Source organism: Macrotis lagotis, chromosome 1 (genome assembly GCF_037893015.1).
Source record: "Macrotis lagotis isolate mMagLag1 chromosome 1, bilby.v1.9.chrom.fasta, whole genome shotgun sequence".
In the NCBI taxonomy this organism is placed as follows: Eukaryota; Metazoa; Chordata; class Mammalia; order Peramelemorphia; family Peramelidae; genus Macrotis; species Macrotis lagotis.
The window spans coordinates 682,623,565-682,649,009 of NC_133658.1; the positions used below are offsets into that span (position 1 = coordinate 682,623,565).

At 34.6% G+C, this 25,445-nt stretch overlaps 2 protein-coding genes across 2 annotated transcripts in view; both read left to right on the forward strand.

The window, feature by feature from the left end:
• TTN (titin) overlaps positions 1-25,445 on the forward strand; it is a 408,614-nt gene that overhangs the window by 50,172 nt on the left and 332,997 nt on the right. Inside the window, exons 33-45 of the mRNA XM_074212758.1 lie at positions 76-336; positions 1,607-1,867; positions 2,740-3,003; positions 3,098-3,358; positions 3,464-3,724; positions 4,537-4,797; positions 4,894-5,035; positions 6,382-6,547; positions 7,922-8,153; positions 10,600-10,884; positions 11,097-11,222; positions 16,560-16,748; positions 24,371-24,427. Of these exons, the coding sequence (XP_074068859.1) occupies positions 76-336; positions 1,607-1,867; positions 2,740-3,003; positions 3,098-3,358; positions 3,464-3,724; positions 4,537-4,797; positions 4,894-5,035; positions 6,382-6,547; positions 7,922-8,153; positions 10,600-10,884; positions 11,097-11,222; positions 16,560-16,748; positions 24,371-24,427 (2,766 nt within the window). The remainder of the gene's footprint in view (positions 1-75; positions 337-1,606; positions 1,868-2,739; positions 3,004-3,097; positions 3,359-3,463; positions 3,725-4,536; positions 4,798-4,893; positions 5,036-6,381; positions 6,548-7,921; positions 8,154-10,599; positions 10,885-11,096; positions 11,223-16,559; positions 16,749-24,370; positions 24,428-25,445) is intronic.
• LOC141507696 (uncharacterized) lies at positions 20,800-24,427 on the forward strand (the record flags this gene model as incomplete). Its single annotated transcript, XM_074215604.1, has 1 exon — positions 20,800-24,427. A coding segment is annotated over one exon (849 nt), but the record flags the coding sequence as incomplete, so codon positions are not given.

The following is a 25,445-nucleotide window of genomic DNA, read 5'->3' on the forward strand; positions in this document are numbered from 1 at the left end:
ATCTAAATAATGCATCTTAAAAATCTATTTTCCAGATTCAGTATAAACTAAACAAATTTCATTTTTCATCTCCAGAAATTAAAATCATCAGAGGTCTTCATGACTTGACCTGCACAGAGACCCAAAATGTTGTCTTTGAGGTGGAGCTCTCTCATGCTGGAATTGATGTTTTATGGAAATTTAAGGATAAGGAGATCAAACCTAGCTCTAAATATAAAATTGAAGCTCATGGAAAAATATATAAGTTGACAGTCCTAAATATGATGAAAGATGATGAAGGACAATATACATTTTATGCAGGAGAAAATATGACATCTGGAAAACTTACAGTAGCAGGTTAGCAAATTTAACAAACTGTTTTGAGGCAGGAGGGTATTTAACTTTAACATGAGAAAAATAATCTTTCATATCAAATACCTAGTACTATATCATTTTGTTTCTGTTATACTCTTTCCACTTACTTTCTCTTTCTTTATTCTTTTCTTCCTTTTATGCCTTTAATTGTATTTTAAAATATAATTTTAAATATGCCTATATGGTTAGAGTAAACAAGTCATATGCCTGTTGATTTTTTTTTATTATATAGGGAGGAAATAAGGGATGATAAACTCAGAGGGATATTTTATTTCTTAGAAATTCTTAGCTTTACTTTTTTTTAAAGCCAAGCCTTATCTCCCTCTGCATCTTTGCAGGGGTGGGGAACTATGGGGAACTGCTACATATAATTACATTTTAATACATCAGATTTTGGGGTCTTTTTTGCTGAAGCCTTTTTCTTCTCTTGTTCTTTGTTGTAAGAGATGGTTCCTGGAATGTTATAAAGGGGAACTGGATAATGTAGATAATGTGAAAACAAAAGATAATAATAAAAGACATGCTTTAAAATAGTAAAACTGTTCTCATAATTTTCTGCCTTTGATCACATTTGTCCAACTGCCCAAAATACCCCTTTCTTCAAGTTGCCCCTTTAATATTTCAACCATTATGGAAGGCCCAGCTCCAGTGCTATCTCCCCCACTAATTCCTTTAGCCAGGAACCATTTCCTTCCCCTCTGTATAGTAGTTTCTTTGTACCTTATAACTTTATTTGGTACCTATCTAGTTAACATGATATTAAAATTTTGTGTATATGTCTTATCTACTCTGAAATTATAGGTTGTCGGAAGGCAGAAATCATAGTGTTCATTTTTTTATCCCCCACCCTGTTTGGTGCTTACTAGGTTATGATGTAGTCCCTCAAAATATTTATTAAATTGAAATTAATTGATTAAAGGTTAAAATGTACTTTAATTCATACAAATTAAATTGTATTAATTTTTTTTTTAGTTTTTGCAAGGCAATGGGGTTAAGTGGCTTGCCCAAGGCCACGTGGCTAGGTAATTATTAAGTGTCTGAGGGCAGATTTGAACTCAGGTCCTCTTGACTCCAGGGCTGGTGCTCTATCCACTGCGCCACCCTAGCTGCCCCAAATTGTATTAAATTTAATACAAATGAAATGTTATTCAATTCAAAGTAATTTATTAAAAAGTAAAAAATAATAAAAAATGTAAAAATAAATCTAAAAAATAAAAGAAAAACTTATAGTTGTACTTTTATCATTCTATAGGAGGTGCCATTTCTAAGCCACTCACTGATCAAACTGTAGCTGAATCCCAGGAAGCTATTTTTGAATGTGAAGTGGCTAACCCAGATTCTGAAGGTGAATGGCTCAAAGATGGCAAACCTTTAACAATGAGCAACAACATCAAAAGTGAAGCTGAGCATCATAAAAGGAGACTAATTATCGTGGCTACCAAATTAGATGATATTGCAGAATACACTTACAAAGTGGCCACCTCTAAGACATCTGCCAAACTCAAAGTTGAAGGTCAGTGATTTTGTCATTTTGAATCATTGCTTCTTCTAATCCTCATATCCTCAACTGGCAAAAGCTTCCCTCTTGGAATTTCCACAGAACTTTGTACCTCTTAAATTCACTTATCATTTAATAACATGCATTATCCATGGGAGTGTCTTCCTCACTGGGAAGCTCCATGAGGACAGGTACTACATCTCATCCAAATTTTGGGTCTCCCCCTTCTTCCAACTTCTAATCTTAGTACTTTTTGAATATAGTAAGCATTTAATAAATATTTGAATGGATAAATGAATATTAGTTTAGTATGTAATTACATTCTATTTGGGAGGATGTCTACAAGTATAGCAATTATGTACCTGCCATAGTCAAAATCATTGCAAACAATCATTATAAAATCATTGTAGAGGTTTTCCTCTGATTTGTACATCTATGCAATAGGTTTTAAGTGTCATATAAGAGACATAGAAGCAGAAAGATAGAGCATCAGGTATGATGACAATCTGAAACCCCCAATTGACATTTTGTGTCAATTAAATCAGTATGATTTCATATTCCCTTTCCCTGTTCATAACACTTCCTCATCAATCAGTCCTTGATATTGTGCAGATAACAAAGTTTATTTTTTTGCATACCTAGTAAAATATTATATACTTATTGTCTTCAAGGCTTTATGCGAGCCAAGGAACTCAAGGATCCCATAAGTAATCTGTAGGGGCCTTTTGAAAGACATGTATTGCATAATCTCAAAATGCTTGACAGTCACTGTTTTTATCAATATGTCCCTACAATAGAATATATTGCCATAAATTTTAATTTGAACCTCTTGCATGAGGAGGTAGATCACTTTCATTTTCCAAACCAATCATCCCTTTGTATTTTAGCTGTCAAAATAAAGAAGACATTGAAGAACTTGACTGTGACAGAAACACAAGATGCTGTTTTTACTGTTGAACTGACCCACCCTGATGTGAAAGGAGTTCAGTGGATTAAAAATGGTGTTGTGTTACAAACAAATGACAAGTATGAAATCTCAGTGAAGGGAAACATTTACACACTAAAAATTAAAAACTGTGCTACTATTGATGAATCTGTTTATGGCTTTAAGCTTGGAAGGCTGGGAGCCAGTGCCAGACTTCATGTGGAAAGTAAGTCAGCATGGAAACAGTTTACAAACCAGTTTGTGGGTTGTTTCTCATTAAGTCAAAGCCTCCACTGACTTATTTGAACTTTGTTTCTTAGCTGTCAAGATCATAAAAAAGCCAAAAGATGTGACCGCATTGGAAAATGCCACCGTTGCCTTTGAAGTGAGTGTTTCCCATGACACTGTGCCTGTCAAATGGTTCCATAAAAATGTGGAAATTAAGCCAAGTGACAAACACAGACTGGTCTCTGAGCGAAAGGTTCACAAGTTGATGCTGCAGAATATTGCCCCTTCAGATGCTGGTGAATATACAGCTGTGGTTGGACAACTTGAGTGCAAAGCAAAACTCTTTGTTGAGAGTAAGTATTTTGTTCCATTGATGCAAGTCTATTTCCTCTTTGCTTTATTTTGCTTTGTTTCAGTTTTTATTTTCAATAACTGAATTATTCTCTTTCTTTACACAGCTTTACACATCACAAAGACAATGAAAAACATCCAGGTACCTGAAACCAAAACAGCCTCTTTTGAATGTGAGGTGTCCCATTTCAATGTCCCTTCCATGTGGCTGAAGAACGGTGTGGAGATTGAAATGAGTGAAAAGTTTAAGATAGTTGTGCAAGGAAAGCTTCACCAGCTGATCATCATGAATACAAGCACTGAGGATTCTGCTGAATATACTTTTGTCTGTGGAAATGATCAAGTCAGCGCCACTCTGAAAGTAACACGTAAGTCAAAGAGAAAGTTAATGGAAATCAGAAAGCATTGAGTGTTCCGTGTCCTCTCACTTTTCTTGACTCTGTCCTCTACAATTACTCAGAAATTTACTGAGTGAAAATCTATTTGGCTCACTATTATCTGAGATCCCATCACTTTCACATAGTTCAGATTTCCAGGTCAGAGCCTTAAAGGCTCTCAAATCAATTCAATCAATTCAGTTCAACTCAGTTCAATTTAATTCAATAAGCATTTTTTGTATGAACCTACACCAGGGATTTTCAACTTTTTTGTATTTTAGCTTCATTTGGAAGTCTGATGAAGCTTATGGACCCTTTTTCAGAAAAAAATATTGTAAATGTACAAAATAGACAAATAATGTTACAAGGAAACATCAAAATATTAAAAGAAAAAAGTTCAAGTTCACTAACTCCCCAGGTTAAGTAAGAACTTAACTTTATACTTTAAAAGACTCTGGAGAGAAAATAACAAAAGTGAAAACTGTCCTTATATGCAGAAAATCTTACATTCTACCATTCTCTTCCTATTTGCTCTCCAATTGATCAGTCAGCAAGCCTTTACTGAGCATCTGCTCTATCATATCTCATACCAAACATGGTGGCTTTTGTCACTGTAACACTTTTTATTGAATCCTATATTTATCGAACACTACACAGATACTCTAAAATCTCACTGTAAAGTTGTTTGAATCTAGTTAGGCTGAGAGACAATCATACTTTGCTTTCCCCAAGATTTTCTTTCATTCTTCTCCTGAAATAACCTACAACCTACAAAATAATGTCTGAATTTTTCCCTTCTTTAGCAATCTTGATCACATCCATGTTGAAAGATATCAATGCTGAAGAAAAGGACACTATTACCTTTGAAGTAACTGTGAACTATGAAGGTATTACTTACAAATGGTTAAAGAATGGTGTAGAGATCAAATCAACCGACAGGTGCCAAATGAGAACCAAGAAGCTCACACATTCCCTGAATATCAGGAATGTCCATTTTGGAGATGCTGCTGAGTATACTTTTGTTGCTGGAAAAGCCACATCAACAGCTACCCTTTATGTGGAAGGTAATCATTCACAACTAGGATATTTGAAAAGCAATATCAGATCTTTCAAAGGTACTATGCAAAATGCTTAATCATATTTCTATGGTGTTTTCCCAGCTCGTCACATTGAATTTAGGAAGCACATTAAGGATATTAAGGTTCTGGAGAAGAAAAGAGCTATATTTGAATGTGAAATTTCTGAACCTGACATCACTGTACAATGGATGAAAAATGGACAAGAACTTCAAATTGCTGACAGGTGATCCTTTGGACTTGACAACCTTTCCCTGATAATAGTCACTAACAAGCTTTCTTTCTGTACTTAAATGGCTCTATGTTCTCAAGACAGTATTCATTCCCTCCCCATCTTCTCATTCAATGTCATAAATTACCAAGAGAGTATTTCCCAACACATTAGAGGCTTTCTTCTTGTTATTTTCATAGGATGCAGTTAACAAGTAAAATAAGAGGCAATGTGGTACAGTGGAAGGAGTTCAATTACACCCGGGTTCATATTCCATCTTGGATGTTTACTTTTCTTATGTGATCTTGGACAAGCAATTTAACCTATCTTTGACTCAGTTTCCTCATCTGTAAAATGAGGAGTTTGGAAAAAGTGGTCTCTGGGATCCCTTTCAGTTATACATGCCTATGATTCAGGCTGTTTGTCTGTCATCTTTCACTCTTGCTTCCTGACTGAACAAGTTGATAACAAATCAGAAAGTTCAAATCCGTCTTCAGCTACTTAGTAGTTGTGCTAACCTGGTCAATAATCCTTTATCTGCATTAGTTTCTTCAACTTATAATGGATAAGAATAGTCTAGGTTTGTGAAAATCAAATGCTATATTGTGTCAAATACTTAACACAAAGTAGGCATTTAACAAGTTTCCTTCCTTCCCTCCTTTCCTCCTTTATTTCTTCCCTCCCTCCCTCCCTTCCCTTCCCTTCCCTCCTTTCTTCTTTTTCTCCTCTCCTCCTTTATTCCTTCTTGTCTTCCTTCCTTCCTTCTCTCTCCCACCTTCTTTCCTTCCTTCCTTCCCTTCTTCCTTCTAATGGTACTATGAAAAGAGTAAGACTATCAGGTTTCATATACTGTCTCTGCTACTTACTTTAGCAAATTTCTTTATCTCTTTGGGCCTCAGTTTTCTCCCCAGTAAAATATAAAGATTAGACAAGATGATTTCAAAGGACCTTCCAGTTGTACATCCCTAGCATTAATATAATCTATATTTCTGATTTTAAAAATAATAAATTGATATTAATATTAGTGCTTTATAATTTATAAGCCTCATACAATTCAGCTCAATTCAATCAAAGTCTATTAAACACTTATGGTGTAAGAAGTATTGTGCTAAGTGCTAAGAATATAAAAATGAAAAATTCTGTTTTATCCTCAAAACCATCTGAGGAGATAGTGCCACTTTTGCAACCCAAGTTTGATACTTACTACCTTTATGATCTTGGTCAGAGATAGAAATTACCTTACATCTAAAACGAAGAGCATGAACTAGATGGTCTCTGAGGTCTCTTCTAAAGTCATGACCTCTATAATTCCCAATTATCTTTATATTTCTACATGTTCACACATAATTTCTATTCTTCAGAATGAAAATACAGAAGGAGAAATACGTTCACCGCCTTCTCATTCCTTCCACACGCATGTCTGATGCCGGTCAGTACACAGTTGTGGCTGGAGGCAACATGTCCACTGCTAACCTTTTTGTAGAGGGACGAGATGTTCGCATCCGTAGCATTCGCAAGGAGGTTCAGGTATTGTGTGAAAGCTCAATGTCAGTGTGTAATATGAGATAGCTAGGTGTTTCATGTTTAAAGTGCTCAATCAGTTAAAAAAAGTTTAACTAAAAGGATCTATAAAAATTAAACCTAAGACATGTGAAAAGCTGCAGCTATCGATAGTTGTCTGGTGTGGACAGAAAGAAAACAATAGTTTTTTCCTTTAACTAGAATCTTGTGAAAATGTAATAATCTGATCCCTATTGTTTTAGACTCTGCTACTAACATTCATTTAAAGGATTGGGGTAAGGGGCGGCTAGGTGGCGCAGTGGATAGAGCACTGGCCCTGGAGTCAGGAGTACCTGAGTTCAAATCTGGCCTCAGTCACTTAATAATTACCTAGCTGTGTGGCCTTGGGCAAGCCACTTAACCGCATTGCCTTGCAAAAAATAAATAAATAAAGGATTGGGGTATCCATAGCAGCTGGTTAAATTCTGTAATGAAGCAACTGGAGAAGCTATGTTGCCTTATAAATGGCCAGTTGATACTCAGTGGGAAAAAGAATAGGACTTTCACTTGAATTCTGTTTTTAAAGCAGCCAGTAGGATTACATTGTGATCAGACTGCTATAAAGGACAAGGTGACTTTTCCTTGGAAGTTCTTCCTTTGCATAGAAGATACTTATTGAAAGGGGAGTCTTGGCATTCAGAAAACTTCCTCTTAGGGTTGGGGTCCACACTGGTCCTCTCTGTCTTTACATTCATTGTGCTTTTCTCCCTTGTTCAATATCCCTTCTATGATTCAGCAGAAGGGACATAAAATAAATATCCTTGTTCTCTGCAACCTTTGCAAAGTTATGTTTTTTTTTTAACAATTGCCAGTCCTTCTACATGGTACCTTATATATGAAAAGGACATTTTAAAAGACAGGAGGCATAATCATAATCATCTTTTATTAATTAACACACAGAATTTCCTGATAATTGCAGCATTTGTTACCTAGTAATTTGAGTCTGTCCCAATTCATCAAAGTAATTAAATTCCAGTAGTCATTTCCAGATATTCTGCAGCCAATTCAGCAACCTTTCAACTAAGTCACCTTTAAACAAACTTGGATTAAGTTTTTTTTATATTAAAAAAAAGATAAATTAGTCCATTGGAGTCAGCTTTTCTCCTCTTTCTTCACTCAAAGAGATAATCATTGTCCTGATAGTGAAGATACTATCTCCTGGAAACAAGACTTCATTCTGATTTTTTATTGATTAGAGATGCCTAATTATCAATCCAATAAGGCAAGCAAAGAGGATGATATATAATTTAGCCAGGTGTAAATGTCACATGCTCCTCAACAGGCTGAAACCAGAATGAAAATGGACTCCTTGATTTTTCTTCTCTTTTGTCCTGATTACAGGTCATTGAGAAGCAGCGTGCCGTTGTTGAGTTTGAAGTCAATGAAGATGATGTTGATGCCCACTGGTATAAGGATGGCATTGAAATCAACTTTCAGATTCAAGAACGACATCAATATGTAGTGGAAAGAAGAATCCACCGGATGTTTATTAGTGAGACCAGACAAAGTGATGCCGGAGAATACACTTTTGTGGCAGGAAGAAACAGGAGCTCTGTAACCCTCTATGTCAATGGTATGGATGGCGCCTATAGCACACCTTTCTGACTTAGGTTTAAGCACTGAAATTGAACTATTGATAGCACTGTGAAGGATCTGAGAGAAGCTCTCATTCAATATTATTTTGTTAACACTACAAATGTTTATATACATATATATGATATATTGAAATATTTTCTATTCTTTCCTTTTTAAAGCAACTCAAAGGGTTTATATATTTACATACATATATGTATATATGTGTGTGTGTGTGTGCCATTTTACTTTTCTTAATTTTATCAGTACTTAAATATAACACAGATGGAAGGTTAAAAATAGATGCCAGCCCTAGAGAGAGCACTTAATAGAGGGGACATTTTTAGTTAGCCTGAAGTACTGAGAATACTCTGTAAAAATCTCCTTATACCTCATGTTGATTTTAAGATTAAGCAATGAAGAGTGGATGCCCCCTAGACCAGTTTCCCAGGAGTTTATACCAGCATTATGGATATCTGAGCTACCCATAACCAGTGATGTGCTGGAAAACATTTAACAATTAGATCACTAGTATTACTTGGAGGAAGAGGCAGTTAACTCACACAGTTAATAAACTTTTAAGTGAAATTTGAACCCTAAATGAGATATTTAAAAAAAAAACCTTCCAAAAGAGCATTCCTGTATCATTTCAGGTTACATCAAACTAAATAGATGAGTTTCCAATGTACTCTGAAAGTTGAATTATCATAATATCCATTTGTCATTACCCATTTTAGAGGTGAAAAGGACTGACACAGAAAATTGATTACCTGGTACTACTGCTGCTATAAAAATGAAACTAGCTATTGTATTTTCTAGTCTTGTGTTAAATTAATTGGGGAAGCTAGGTGGCCCAATGAATAGAAAGCTGATCTCAGGGTCAGGAAGACCCGAGTTCAAATCCAGCCTCAAACATTTACAAGTCTAATGACCCTGGATAAGTCACTTAAACTTGTCATCTGTAAAGTTAGCTGGAGAAGGAATTCAAAAATGACATTTCTTTGCCAAGAAAGCCCCAAATACGGTTATGAAGATTTGGACAAGAATGAAAAAAACTGAAGAATAACAAATTTCATGAATTAATTAGTTCTCCTTTCTTAAGAATAGGTAGAATGTTTATCTCGTGTTTTATCCACGATTTTCATTCATAACATGTAGATAATATTCTAAAACAGTCATGTATTTATTAAAAAAACATTTATTGAACACCTACTAGCTACAAGACTCTAAACAAGGCAAAGATGGCTAAGTCAAGTCAATAAGTTTTTATTAAATGACTCTTACTATCCTAAGCACAATACAAATATATGTATATATATGTGTGTGTGTGTGTGTGTGTGTGTGTGTGTGTGTGTGTGTGTGTGTGTTTGTGCTTAACTATAAATATATATATGCAAAATTAAGAAACTTGCTTTCCCAGAACCTATGATGGTGAGTCATCTAGTGGAAGGAATACTGAATTGTAAGTCAGGAACCAAAGTGTATGGTCCCCATTTTATCACTAGCTCCCTGGGTATTTCTTCCCCAAATCTGGGGTTTCCCATTTATAAACTGGTGCTATTGGACTAAACCATCCCAAAATTCCTTTCCATCTTTCCCATTCTGTGATCTTGTCCCATAAGAGAGAGACTAAGGCATAATAGAAATCAATCAATCATTTAGCATATATCAGCCAGCTGCTATATTCTAAGAAACATGCCAGGCTTTGGGAATACAGAGACAAACATGAAAGCAAAAAATGTCCTGCTCTCCAGGAGTTTATATTCTATCAGAATCTGGGATCAGGAAAACTATATTTGAATTCTCTAAAGCTCAATTCTGAATATCAAATAGAATAAGGTTCCGAAGCCAAGAGAAACCCAGAAAAACCCTTTAAAGTAGCCCATGAATTGTGAATTTTGTCATCAGACATTTAATGATAATAGATAGCATCAATAGCACAGTGAAAATTTTAAAATGTGGCAGCTATGGGTCACTCAGATGTTTGCAGTGGATTTATAACATGTTATCTCACTTGCATTAACCCTTTAGGGTAGATGCTCCCTCTATACCAGTTTTACAGATGAAGAAATGGAGGTTGTCAGAGGTTTACCCCACTAATATGTTTCTGAGGGAGGATTTAAACTTGGATCAGGGGGATATGGGGTTGGGGAGCAAGCTTTTATTAGCATCTAATATATTGTCCTTACTTGATCTTCATGACCCTGGGAGATGGGTGCTATGATTATCCCCAATTTACTGTTGGGGAAACTGAGACAGACAGCCATTTAGAGACTTGCCTACATAACATAGCTAACAAGGGGTTGAGATTGGGTCCTCCTGACTCCAAACCTTTATCTACTGCACTAGCTAGATGCCTGTACCCATTTATTTGCTCCCTTTGGGGATGTTCATCTTTTCTTTAAGCATTCTTTAATGAGGTCATTTTTTCATTGATTTCCTTACAGCTCCAGAACCACCCCAAGTATTACAGGAACTGCAGCCCACCACGGTACAGTCTGGCAAGCCTGCCCGTTTCTGCACTGTGATATCGGGCCGACCTCAGCCCAAAATTTCATGGTACAAGGAAGAACAGTTGCTCTCTTCTGGCTTCAAGTGCAAATTTCTTCATGATGGGCAAGAGTACACTCTCTTATTGATTGAGGCCTTCCCAGAAGATGCTGCTGTATACACCTGTGAAGCCAAGAATGACTATGGAATTGCTACTACTTCTGCTTCCCTGACAGTGGAAGGTATGATGCATCTTGCCTTTCAGCCCTGGCACAATATAAACAAATACTGATCTTGAGTTTCCTTAAATCAATAAAGATTATGGTTCAATTTGCCAAAATTCATTTGTATTGCCAACTCTTAGAGTCAAGCAGAGTGTGCTTATAGCTCCAGAAAGCCAAGAGATCATCCAACCATTGTACATTTTTTTGGATCTCTCTCTCTCTCTCTTTAGTTCCAGAAGTTGTATCTCCGGACCAAGAAATGCCTGTGTATCCACCTGCCATCATCACCCCACTTAGGGATACTGTGACTTCTGAAGGAAGACCAGCCCGCTTTCAGTGTCGAGTATCTGGAACAGGTATGTTTAACAATGTCTTTTTATTCTTTATTCATATTCTCTGACGCATAAATCCAAAGAAGTTGTTACTTTGGTTTTCTTTTCCCTGTTTGGGACAGAAATGTTCTAGGTCAGAAGTTATTATCTTTTTTGTATGCATTTTGTAGCATCATAAAGCTTATAAACCTTTCTTAGAAAAAATCTTTTTAAATACATAAAGTAAAATATATATACATAAGATTACAAAGGAAATCAATATATTAAAATACTATTTTCAAGATACCAAGTAAAAAACTATCATTCTAGGCCAGCTTTTTTCCTTTCCTTCACAATTATTTTGTCTGTATAAACTGATTTTAACGAGAGTTTTCCAGTCTGAATTAAAAACATTTCTATTTTGTGTACCTAAATGTGTATATGCTGAGGCCCAAAAGGATCAGTGGTCATTTTAAAAGCTAAAGAAACATTTAAAAGTCACTCAACGGCATTAGATTTATTGACTTTATCTATATTTAAGTAGAATGAGGGGGCAGGTAGTTGGTGGCATAATGGATAAAGCACCAGGCATTAGGAAGATCTGAGTTCAAACTTGATCTCAGACACTTACTTGATGACCCTAGGCAAGTCACTTAACCCTATTTGTCTCAGGCTCCTCATCTGTAAAATGAACTGAAGGAAATGGCAAATGACTCTAATTTCTTTGCCAAGAAAACCCCAAAAATGGGGTCACAAAGAGTACAATAGGACTAAAACTAATGAGAAGGAAAAAATGGTATCATACTATTATAGATAATAGTACTATTATCTCCTCTCACAAATACATAGAGGACTAAAAGTATGGGTAAATATCTTCCCTTATATAGGTTACAGCTCTCTACAATTTAATATAGTTAGTCCTAGGAAATTGCTTGGAACACAAACCGGCTAAATAATAGTCCAGTCACTTAGCTTGAAATTGTTAGCAGTTAGGTTTTCAACCCAAGACTTCCTGATTGCCATTCTATCTATGGCACATTGTCTCTATCTTTCTATATACCATACGAGGGATAGAATAATACATGTACATAAACTTACTTGGGGGAAAATCATTAAAAGTCTTTCATCAAGAGGGAAAACAACTGAACTGTGAACAGGTTGAGCAAGCAGACTATTAGCAAGTGCAAATGTCAGCCATCCTCTGATGTGATAAGTACCATAAAGAGGACTCAGAAATACATTCAGATTCAGAGAAAATCATACATATGTGTACGTGTGTGTGTGTGTGTGTGTGTGTGTGTGTAAATAGAGATAAATAGTTAAATTCTCACATACACTTATGTTGAGATTTCTCAAAACAAGAATGTTTTTCCATTGAGTTTATTGGGTCAATCACAAATCAGAGGCAACTTGACATTTGTTTTGCTTATAGCTTGTTTTTTAAGCCTGTTGTCACTTGGGAGCAGGGAAGAAAAAAATAAAAGAAAGAAATTTACATGATAGATATGTTGTATATTTACATGAAAATATCAAGTTGTATATGGTAGATTTAGGCTCAAGTTCAATCATCTTTTTATTATGCATTGTTATGGAAATGCTTTTTAGTTAAAATTTTTAATTTAATTTAATTTAAATTTTAAAATATATAGTAGAATTGCATTTGAAACAGCAGATCAAAGCTATAAACAGATCTAGATAACTGCTGTTGGCTATGCTTTTGCCTGTGATTAATAATAATGATGATAACCTACATTTAATAGCTCTATGTTTTGCCAACAAATTCTTAGAAAACACTTAATATTTGATTCTCATAATAACACTGTGATGTAGGTGCTATTATTATTATTATTCCCATTTTACAGAAGAGGAAACTGAGCTAGCAAGGTTGTTAAAACTTAAAACATATTGTAATCAATAATTAGTTTGGTGATATGTTTTTTAATTATAATGAAACCCTATTTAAAACAATATCCAGGGATGGCTAGGTGGCACAGTGGATAAAGCACCGGCCTTGGAGTCAGGAGTACCTGGGTTCAAATCTAGTCTCAGACACTTAATAATTACCTAGCTGTGTGGCCTTGGGCAAGCCACTTAACCCCATTTGCCTTGCAAAAACCAAAAAATCCCCTAATATCCAAAGGATTTTCTTTTCTTTGAAATTACTTTGGAAAAAATTTTCAAAAATTTCAAAATTCTGGGTCTCAGTGTCCTCTTGTAGAAAATAGGTAGATTGAGCTACTATTCTGTGAAGGGTTCTTGGACTCCTTACTTGCTCTATTTCTATAATCATAAATCATAATAACTAACTTGATTTTGTCTCTGAGTTGGTTAAAACAAAACAAAACAAACTGAAAATCAGATTTTTGTCAAAATGTATGATTCAGGGGGCAAAGGAAATAGAAAAGCATATAGTTCTCCCATACTGATTAATTAAATTAATTAAATTAAATTTAGATCTATGAGTATTTTTAATGTTTGGACAGACAACTGTAGATATTTCAAACTTTAAAATTTGCAATTCACTCTGAAAGTGGATTTTAATAGTTTGCAAGATTATATATTCATTCTTTCCCTATCCTAGTGTCCACAATACAATCTTTCTTCAGAATGAAAAACTGGTTAACAAGAATTATTAAGCAATGTTGCCCTAAGGTAAAAAAGTGGTTCATGCTTTTAAGGAACTCATGTTCTGAAGGGAAGGACGACATACTAGCAACTATGTATGAAAAGAAAGTTACAGGATAAGTTGGAAATATTAAAATATGATTGGTACTAACTTCTAAGCACTAATAACTAGCAACTAATTGCATCATCAACTGTCCATAAGAAAAAGGAGGTTCCTTGGGAATGGCCTAATATGCTTTCTGAAATATAAAGGCTATGAAAGTACCAGCAAATGAGGGAAAAAAAGCAAGTACCTGAAATGAATTATGAGTGGTCTTTGGTGCCACCCAGTGACAAAACACTAAAATGACATACTTTTCAACTAAAAGCTTCATCAGTTTTGACAACACCATAAATATTCATGGAAAGAATTTTTCTGATCTTTAAAGAGTATAGCGTGTGAAATAAAGTTAAAGCAGTGTTTTACTTGATAGCAAATAGTTTACTAGTTGGATCCATTATAATTATTTCTACAGGATTTACATATAGCAAAGTTCAATTTTAATTCCATAAGCCATCCATTTTATTTTAACCATTTGTGTCAGACTTCAGTTTTGTAATTTGATCTGGAGGTCTTTTAATTATGGTTTTCACTTTTATTATATCCAAAAAAGGTATCTTATATTATTGGTTGTATTATCACAATATTAAACAATAATTATTTAATATTATTTAAATTTATTTAATATTTTAAGGTTTTATAAAAAATAAATTAGATGGGGTGGCTAGGTGGTGCAGTGGATAAAGCACTGGCCCTGGAGTCAGGAGTACCTGGGTTCAAATCCGGTCTCAGACACTTAATAATTACCTAGCTGTGTGGCCTTAGGCAAGCCACTTAACCCCATTTGCCTTGCAAAAACTAAACTAAACTAAACTATAAAATAAAATAAAATAAAATATAAATTAGAATAATGAAGTTGAACAAAACACTCCCTCTCCCAGTACACTTCAAGAATCATAAAATAGGAACATTTAAATTCAATAAGCATTTGTAAATGTCTACTTTGTACAACTTATTGAGTGTTAGTCTGGGGAAGATGCAATCTGTGGGTAAGACAAGCTTAAAGTCTAATAAAGGAAAAACTGCAATATAAAATAATGTGTTAACTCTAACCAAGTGCTATGAGATGATTAAGGTGAAAAAATTGTTATAACATAAAGATATCTGAACTGAGAAGGTAGCATTTAAGTTGGGTTTTGAAAGATAGGCTGGCAAAGAAAGTGAAAGGAATAACATTCCAGGCTGAACAGTCAAAATGGGCAGTCAGGGAAAAGAAAAAAAATCAGGTGTGTTTTGGCAGGTCAGACAGACAATTCAACTGCCTTGTTTAGGGGCAGTAAGAAAACTATCAACACAGTAATGATGAATAGTGGTAACAATAGTAACTTCTAATATTTATTTATTACTTTATATCTTAAAAAGGACGTTTTGTCTGCTTTTTTTTCAGTCATGGCAGCTGCCACACACCTTTTCTACATACAAAGTTATGTTGTCCTCATAGTTAATCTTGTATCCAAAGGAAATAAGAATTATAAGAGGATATATAGTAATAGGTTAACAGTGAAAAGAAGGGGACAGAGAGAGACAGTGTGATACAGAGATATTGGGTTTACATCATAAAGAAAAAAAAATATCCAAGGCCATTAGACTATACAAATCTCACAGTGACTTAGGGCAGTATACCTGGAACTTAAAGTAAAAAAAAAAGCTGTGATTGATCCAATTCAATTCTATTACCATCCTGGAGAGAAAAATGAATCAATGTAAGCATCTCACTATCAGTGAGTGGTGGAGAATATTTATTTTTAAGTACCAAAGGGTCATCCTATATACTATATTCTTGGAGGGTTGTTGACACTGGAGAGTTAGCTTTCTCTTTCATTTCCTGCTATTCCCTTGCTCTATGAATGTATACCTCTCAGTTACACAGAATATGAAGTTATTTTTAAAATTCTATTTTTAATTTATGCAATAAAGCACACAATTCTATAACAGTACAAAGCTAGTCAAAAGACTGTGGAATTATTTAATAAATCTGAAATTTGTCTCTCAAATGTTAGATTTCTTACTCAAAATTTGTCCTCATAATTTTCTTATATAAAGGCACAGAAAGTCTCAGGAGGTTGAGTTTTATATAGATAGGATACTATACTGGAGAAAACCATTTATGATACTAAATTCTCATTCAATTAGCTTTATTTTTTTGTGGCTTTCTTAATCACCTAGTGGTTGTTATCCTGGGGCCTCAGTTCTCCCCTCCCCCCCCCCAAAAAGCCTGTCAATTAAATCCTATAAATATTTATTAAACATCTACTCTACTTTTCTAAGTACAGAGCATACAAAGATGAAGCCTGGCATAGTGAACATAATCAATTGGAGAGTCAACTAGCTATCTTTACATATTCTTTCTTACAAAGGAATAGAAAAATCTAGAGAGGCATAGATTGTGGATTTACTAAGAAAATAATGTGACCTACCATGTAAACCTAGCATTTGACTATAATATCCAGAGATAGAGATTAGACTTTTGTATCATGGGCATAGTAAATCCTAGATTAGGGACTCTTTCTACCAATGGAAATCAGCATCTTCTCTGTAGCATACATGTAATTTAAATACATCATAATGGAACCACTGTGAAAATAATAGATTTTCAGATAAAATGTATCCTTTTTTCTTTCATTTCAAATGTTCTTTTATTTATTTATTTTTTGCAGATCTGAAGATTACTTGGTACAGCAAAGACAAGGCAATCAAACCTTCTCGCTTCTTTAGAATGACTCAGTTTGAAGACACATACCAGCTGGAAATTGCGGAAGCTTATCCAGAGGATGAAGGAATTTATACATTTGTTGCTAGTAATGCTGTGGGCCAAGTGTCAAGCACAGCAAACTTGAGACTGGAAGGTACAGTATTATAATAAAAAAAAACTATTTCCATTTTAGAATCTAATACCATAAAGACAATAACCTTACTACATACCATCACTGGTCATTTGCTGATATCTAATTCAACTAATTTTATATTACAGCATCCTGCACAATCATCTCTTTCTCAATTTCCCACCTTCTCCCAAAGTGTCTTATATAATATTCTATTGGCTGTGATTTTAACTGCTATGATGCTCCTTGACCAGATATATCAGAAGGCAGATATAATGAGGAAATAAAATCATTTTATTTGGACAAGAAAAGCCAATTTCCATCATCATTGATGATGATGATAACAATAATGATGAAAATTATGATTATGAGTTTATATTATCATCCTTTCATGAAAGTAATCATATCTAGTGTCATTGTAATAGTAAGAACTGCTATCTATCTGATTTTTTAAGATGTAAATTCAGCTATTAATAAGAAAATTCTACTTTTGTTCTAATTTAGAATACTCTCCTGCTGGTTTATATATAAATTCACAAACTCTCCCAGATGTGGAATATTATGGTAGTTATATAGTTTTATTTATATATACATATTTAAATATATAGTTTTATTTATATATATTTAAATATATAGATTCACTTAGTCCTCTGATTTTAACTAATTACTCAAATTTTTTAAGAAGCTTTAGTCCTCTGATTTTATATTCATAGTTAAAATAATTGTCACTTTCATTGGATTTTTTTGTTTCTCTAACAAGAAATTTCTCTAAAATTCTAAAAATCAAAATTTTCTCTAAAAATTTTCAGCTTTTTGAGTACCATGGACCCCTTATGCAATCTTGTGGAGTCTATGCCCCTATTTTCAGAAAGCTTTTTTTTAATTTTGCAAGGCAATGGGGTTAAGTGACTTGCCCAAGGTCTCACAGCTAAGTAAATATTAAATATCTGAGGCTGGATTTGAACTCAGGTCCTCCTGACTCTAGGGCCGATGCTCTATCCACTGCACCACTTAGGCTGCCCCTTAAGAAAGCTTTTAAAGAAATATATATATATATATATATAGGATCCCAAAGAAAATAATTTATGTGAAAATAAAACATTTTAAAAATTAAAAATAGTTTAAACTATTGAGTAGCATTGAGGTAATTTAATTAAAATGACCTTTTCAATTAAAAATAATTTAAACAACAAAAATTTGCTTTATTTCCCTCTCATTTCACTTGCCCAACAACCCACATATGAAACCTAAAAAAACAAAAGCCCTGTCATAAACATACATATAATCAATCAAAACATTCCTACATTGGCCATGTCCAAAAAAAAAAAAACAGAAAGAGCTTAATTTGTGTTCTGAATTCCATACTTCTCTATTAGGAGGTGTATAGCCTGAATTGAAATATAGATTTCAAACATGATATTTTAAAAACAAGTTCACAAACCTTTGGTTAAAAATTCCTGTTACAATGATTAAAATGTCAAACTTGAAATCTTGTATGGCTTAGAATACTAGTGGTTCAGTGGGAAATTCAGCCCATATGGAGGATATGTTATTACCTGTTTGAATGTCTGAGTTCAAATTCAGCTTCAAACACTCATCAGTTGTGGCAGCTAGGTGGCATAGCGGCGGCTAGGTGGCGTAGTGGATAAAGCACCGGCCTTGGAGTCACGAGTACCTGGGTTCAAATCCAGCCTCAGACACTTAATAATTACCTAGCTGTGTGGCCTTGGGCAAGCTACTTAACCCCATTTGCCTTGCAAAAAATAAAAAAAAAAACACTCATCAGTTGTGTGACTAGTAAAGCAATTTGCTTTACTTTCTAACTGCCTCAATTTCTCTATCTGTAAAATGGATTTGATAATAGCACCTACCTTTCAGGGTTGTTGTGAGAATGTAAAACTCAGAACACAGAGCCTGACATACCTTACTTCCTATAGAACCTTAAGAATTTCTGGTTCAGAAGAAGTATTCAAATTATCTGCTATTCAGGACTTATAAACTGAAAGCAGAAAAACCTCAGAGTTAAATAGGTACATAAGTGATAGCAGAAAGACAAGAATTTCTTTATGCTGATAATTATTGACCTTTGTAGAACACAATTGTGCAAGGTTCTTTACAACCATTATCTCATTTAAATCTTATGACCATACTGGGAGGTAGTGGTACCACAGATTTTTTTTAATCATTCAAAGAAATGTAGCAATCTAGGATCAAAATATCAGAGATAAAAGCAGAGATGTGGGTTCCTGTGTCAAGGGGGTGCTGTCCTCTCCATCACTATACTGGTCAACCTCTCTTGTTGACTTTGTGTTTGCTGAAAGCTCCTGGCCTATGTATGGCTCTTCACTGAGAGGGAAAGAACTTTACAAATGCTATTATCTAACCCTCTCATGGTACAGTTAGGGAAGATGAGGCAAAAGTGCAGAGAGAATCCCTATGCTTTCCCCATTAAATTACCCAGGCTCCTAAATGCCTTAAATTATCTGGTAAAAGAAAATTAAGTAATTGAGAAGAGTAAATGGGATATTTTTAAGGTGAAAAAAAAATGCCATTTCCAAGAAAATGTACCTTTATTCCTTTTTTTCACATTTTCAAAAATAACAAATTTAAAGTGATTTTTAGGATAAGGAACCACTGGAGCAATAAATTAAATACTGGGTTTTTCTTTCTTCTGGTTTATGCTCCATTACTTGCTTCTTGACTTTTATATTGAAGTCACTTAGCCTGCTTATGTCTCAGTTTGCTTAACCAGAAAATGGAAATGACTGATCTTCCAAGTAATTTGCTTGATAACTTAAGGCAATATAGAACAAAGCCTTACATTGGGCTGTATTATATCTCATTATTAGATACTCCAGTAAATGTTTAAAAACTTCCACAACTGAGATCCAAAGAAGGAACATGCAATCTATTATTTAATAGGTTAATTTGATCACAATGAGGAGGTCATCAAAAGGAAAGCAAAACATCCATTTTAGTTCAGGGCAACACATTAAAAGTTGACATGCTTCTTTTCAGGATTTAGAAAAGGTGAAGAAGTAACATCAACCTCCCAATGGCATGTCCCTTCATCAGTCTCATTTAAGAAGGAGTTTCTTGGTCAAAGACCCATCTTCATCCAGCCAATTTCCAGTTGCCGGGTGTGCAGTGGGGAGACAGTCAGATTTCATGCGAGGGTCTCTGGCATGCCCAAGCCAGAAATCCAGTGGTTTCATAACCAGCAGCTAATTCTTCCAACCAAAGACATAGTTTTCCATTTTGACGAATCAACAGGCATGGCTTTAATGCTGATAGTTGATGCTTACTTAGAGCATGTGGGGCAGTACTCTTGTAAGGCAAGAAATAGTGCTGGTGAAGCAACTTGTTCAGCTACGCTTACAGTGACTGCGGAAGGTAAAGCTGATTTTTTTTTTTCTCTTCAAGGAGTTTACTTTGCTGCATAGCATACATTCCCACTCTTGACTAACCATGTTTCATGTTATTAGCTATGTCTCGTGTTGTGGTGAATTCACTAATAAAGTAACAGCTAAAACTGGCAAGCACCCCTGCTTACTCTTTGTAATGGATAACATAGGCATTTCAACCTCTTGCCAAATTGTCTGTTCTGGGCTTTTGCAAAGGGGCAATTATTCTGCTAGGCTCCAACTAATTATTCATCCTAATTTTCTAAGTGACTAAAGAAGACAAATGAGCCTCCAAGTGGGACATGCAGTAGTTAATCTCTATACCATACATTCAAACCAACTGCAATTTTTCTTCCTGTAGAGGTTAGGAAAGAGAGGTGAAATGGTGTCTTGAATAATATCATAAAAATATTTCCTGTCTCTGTGGATAATCTTAGTGACAGCAAAAAGAAGAAATTGGTTACTTTTTGGCACCCGCATGAGCACTCCATCATCATCCATTCATCATTGGGAATGAATTTTCTTTTTGTGTGTGGCTCTGACATCCAAGATCTCATTGCATCAGGCATGCGGTTTTCAAGTAACAGTGACATCATTCATTCTCATTTCCCATGCCATAACATTTATGTTAATAACTTGGCTCAATAACATAGAATAGATCTTAATATTCTCTTTTTTTTCTATCACTTGATTATACAGTGCAAGCCCTAGATAGGCAAAGTTCTGGGAAAGATGTAAGAAAGTCTGCCAACTCCCAGGCAGTAGCAGAAGTTCACATTGATTCCCCTTTCACAAAAGAGGAGAACAAAATCTCAAAAAAAGAAATTAAATCACTTCAGGAATCATCACATGAATATGAGGTCCAGGTTTTTGAAAGCATTTCAGAAAGTTCTGTCTCAAAATCTGTATCAGCACAAGGTATAGAATTGTACCAAGCCACATCCATTGCCCAGATTGCAGAGGGTGACCAGATATCTGAAGACAATTTTGAAGAAGAAAGGGATCTTGCCCCCCAAATCCTCCTGAAGCTCAAGGACATGACTATGAAGTGTGGAGATACTGCTCAGTTCGTTTGTGTAGTGGAAAATGGAACCTCTACAGGTACTACCTGGACCCATGAAGGTGTAAAAATGAAAGAGTCAGAGAGAGTGAAGCAGTCACAAAATGGAAATGTTCAGCTTCTTACTATTCAAAATGTTCAGCTAATAGACCAAGGATTGTATAGCTGTACTATACGAAACGACCATGGAGAAAAGACAACCTCTGCAGTACTAACCGTAGAAGGTGGTTATTTGATTTTAACTTTCACTTTACTTCAATTCATCTCATTGCTTATTCAGTTTTGCTATCAGCCCAATTTAATCTCTCTCTCTCTCTCTCTCTCTCTCTCTCTCTCTATATATATATATATATATATATATATATATATGTATATGTATATATATATACACATATACACATATATATGTGTTTGTGAGTATGTGTGTATATATACACACATATATAGGAATGTCTTATAATTAATGCTCTATTCATAAATGACTTGTGCTCTTTCAGCCATTGATGGTAATGAAATGTTATTAATTCAGATCAAGGCTTGGAGAGTTCAAGTTGGCACATTCCATAATGGTCATCAAATTCTTTCTCCCAAATACTGCAGGAAGGATTTTGCAGAAAGAAAGGCACAGGAGAATTTGATAGCTAGCTTACTTGTAAAAATCATTCAACTTATCTAACTTTGCAGTGCACTAAATTTGGGGGGACAGAAAGATGATATGAACATAGCTGAGACCTCTAGAGCAGCATCAGAGTGATTAAGACTCTGATAAATGATAAGTGACTAGTATCTAGATATGTCATGCTGCCCAATATCATTTGTATATAAAGGTACTTCTAAACTTAATGACAATGCAGGACAAGACTAAAATACATTCTACAATCTTTGTTTCTGGAAGGATGCTGATAAATCTTGGGCTTGGGATTAAAATCTCCTCATGTTCCTAAAAATCTCCTCAGATGTGAATTTAAAGGAGAGAAATCATTCTCTAGATGTATGAAATCTGTGTTTTTAAGAAAAGATATTTTGGCCAGAGAGGAATGTCAAAATGACTATGGGAAGAAAAAACTAATAAGCTTCTAGACAAATTTTGGATCGTTGTGGTCTTGGGCTTCTCTTTTATCCCATCTATACTTTCTCTCTATGCTCTATATCTGAACAAATATAATTGAACCACAGTTCTCTGCGTTGTTATGAGACCTCTTCCTCCTTGGCTTCACTATTAGCTTAGTCTTCCTCTCCCTGCAGAGTAGAGAATCAGATTAAAATTAATGTTCACATTCCTTTTCATTACCTAGCAAATGTTGGAAATCTACTCAACAATAAGTTCATCTTTTTTAACTTGATCCTATAGGTCACATATCTAGAGTCTAGCTATGTATTTTAACAAAGATATTCCATGCAGAGAACTAATCCCTTAATTCCTTTGATCTTGGTAGCTGCTGGATCAGCTCATGTGAAATTGATGGCCACATGTCATTCATATGACTACCATGATACCTTTTTTTAAAAATTGTATAACTTCCAGTGAATGGTAAAGCATAATATCAAAGCATTTCAAGGCTATCCTCCCCCCCCCCAACTTATTTAATAGGGCTGAAAATACCATGGTTAGGTTTTTAAATTCAGAACTCAGTTATACACAATTTTCATGCATAATTGGATATTTCAATCAACAAAATTGTATTCTGCTCCTCACTTAAAGTCCTAGCTACTCATTTGTGACAAGAGCCTTATTATACAAGCTCCCCATAGTGGATCAGGCCTGAGAATTCTGCTCTGTGAGGTCCATGGAGAAGAACTTTTCACCTTCTGTTCATCACACTATCCAACTGTTCTTGAGGGAACATCCTCAGAAAATCCAGAATTTCTCATCTCAACAACATAATTAACATTTAGGATCTCTAGTTTTTCTAATTCTAGGAAATGAAGATGGTCTTCATCAGACCCTGATATGGCATAGAAATTCTTCTTTAATAAGCATTTCATTATCTCCATCCTCAACACAAGGGACTTAATAGTCATCTTCTAAGTTCAAAAAGGAATAAAGTCTATTTGTATAAGTCATTATATGAATAGAGTCCTTATATGTTTGATCACATAAGTCATATTCTTGGCTCTAGGACTAATGCACTTGGCATATCTTTTTCATACTAATGACTTTATACTTTTCTAAATATAGTATGTATGTTTTATTCCTTTGAACATAGCAAATCTAATCCTTTTCCTAACTTTATTCCTACCTAGCTAAGGAATCGCAAGACAGAACAGTTACAAAAATTACCCTTGGTTCAAACACTAAAAGCCTTAAAACACTCAAAGAATCTCATATTAAAACAACCAGAGAAGTAAAAATGGAATCTTCAAAGAAAACATCAAGTTTGTCACTAAATCCGTCCTAAAGACCAAAAGGAATTGACAAAGGAGTAGAAACTGCCATTCAGATGTTGTGATCTGTGAAGACTTGATTGAAAACTGGTACAATTGTATCAGCCAACATGTCTTGAGAAACTGCCCCCCATATCTCATTAATAAAGGAAGATATTTGCCACCCTTTTGGGTTATAAAGGGTGCACCTGCTCCTTAACAAATGTAGCCCTGTTGCCTGGTTGTTAAAGAGCCTGATTTTTTTTTCCTTGCTCATAACGTTGGCCATTGCAGTTTAAAGTTATTGAAAGTTGGTTCAAAACAGAGTGGCATGTACAAGTGCAGAATACTTAATTTACTTAAACATGACAAGTTGGCAAATGCATGCTCCTTTAAAATGTGACTTTCTCTTGCATTCAAGTGTTCAGTCCTTGAGAAACAATAAAGAAAGAATATTTCTTTAGCTTGTGCATTGCTGTTCTGTATGTGCCCTTCTTGGTGTTTAAGGCATGTCAAGGCATGAGTAATTATGAATTTAAAATGTGAAAATGGAAAACACTATGAAGAACTTGAAATAAAGAAAACCTGTTTGGAAATAATTTTCTCATGACAATTTTATCAGATCATTGAATTGTTTGGCATGTTCTTTTGGGTTCATTTTGAAGTGGGCTCCTTTGTCACTACAATGTATTTAGGAAATTTCAACCTGCAGAACACTAATCAATGTCAAATGCAAGCAATCACTACATTCTCATTCTCTCTCTCTCTCTCTCTCTCTCTCTCTCTCTCTCTCTCTCTCTCTCTCTCTCTTATTCTAGCTCCAGAATCGGTTCTTCAAGAGAGAATAGAACAGCAGATTGAGATGGAAGTGAAAGGTATAGTTATCAATGAATGTAAATTTAAGTAAAAATTAAAAGAATTAGTGGAATCAGTTTTCTTTCACTATTTTTGTTTTCTAGTAGTATTTAATGCAATAGTATATGTATGTTTTAAATGTATATATGTGTATATATTTCTCTTGGAGAATATATGAACTTGATGCATGCTTGTTAGAATGATGAAGATTATTTGCATTTCCCCATTTAGATTTATAATGATTTAAAACTTTAGTATTCATTCAACAATTCAACATCATGCTTTGCAGCTGTTTTCAAGAGCTTTTATTTAAAAAATAATTGTCATTGGAATGCATGAAATCTCAAAATAGAATGTTCTTATAAAAAGCATATTGAATCGATTAGTCAATAAGATAGATGCTTAATAGTCAATCTCAGAATGCATCGTGATGAATGAACTTGGACTGAAATGACATTTTATTTAGCTGTGTGGAAATTGTCCATTTCTATTTTTATTTTACACTTCATGCACATACATCAATTTAACATGTTATGTCTCTTACACTGGCTTGCAGATAGCTTATGTGATCCTTATTGCCTGCTTTTCATTTCATAACATTGTGAATTAAGTGGCTGTATTAGTTCGAATAAACGCCTTCTTCATTTTATTTTAGCTAATTATTTCTGGTGCAATTCTTTTATATCATTCAAAATTATCTAATTCTCAAAAAAAAATTAAGCCTCTAACCCACAATCCAAAGGATCAGAAAGGGCGTTTATTCTACTCTCTGCAAGTCAGGTAAGACTTTCTTCTTAGCCATCCAAGCACAAAACAGTTTTCTGCCAGCAAAACACACATGCACAGGAACATGATACTTTGAAATTCATTTTTGCTCATTCAAGAAGAAAGTTCAACAATCTGAAGAAAAGAACAGACAACGAACGATTTTCGTGTCAGAATCTTTAAAACAGAGCATGGTGTTGCGTTTATTCGAACAAATATGGTGAGTGAATTTTTTTTTATGGATTTGTGAGACCTCTGTAGCATGCAATTTAT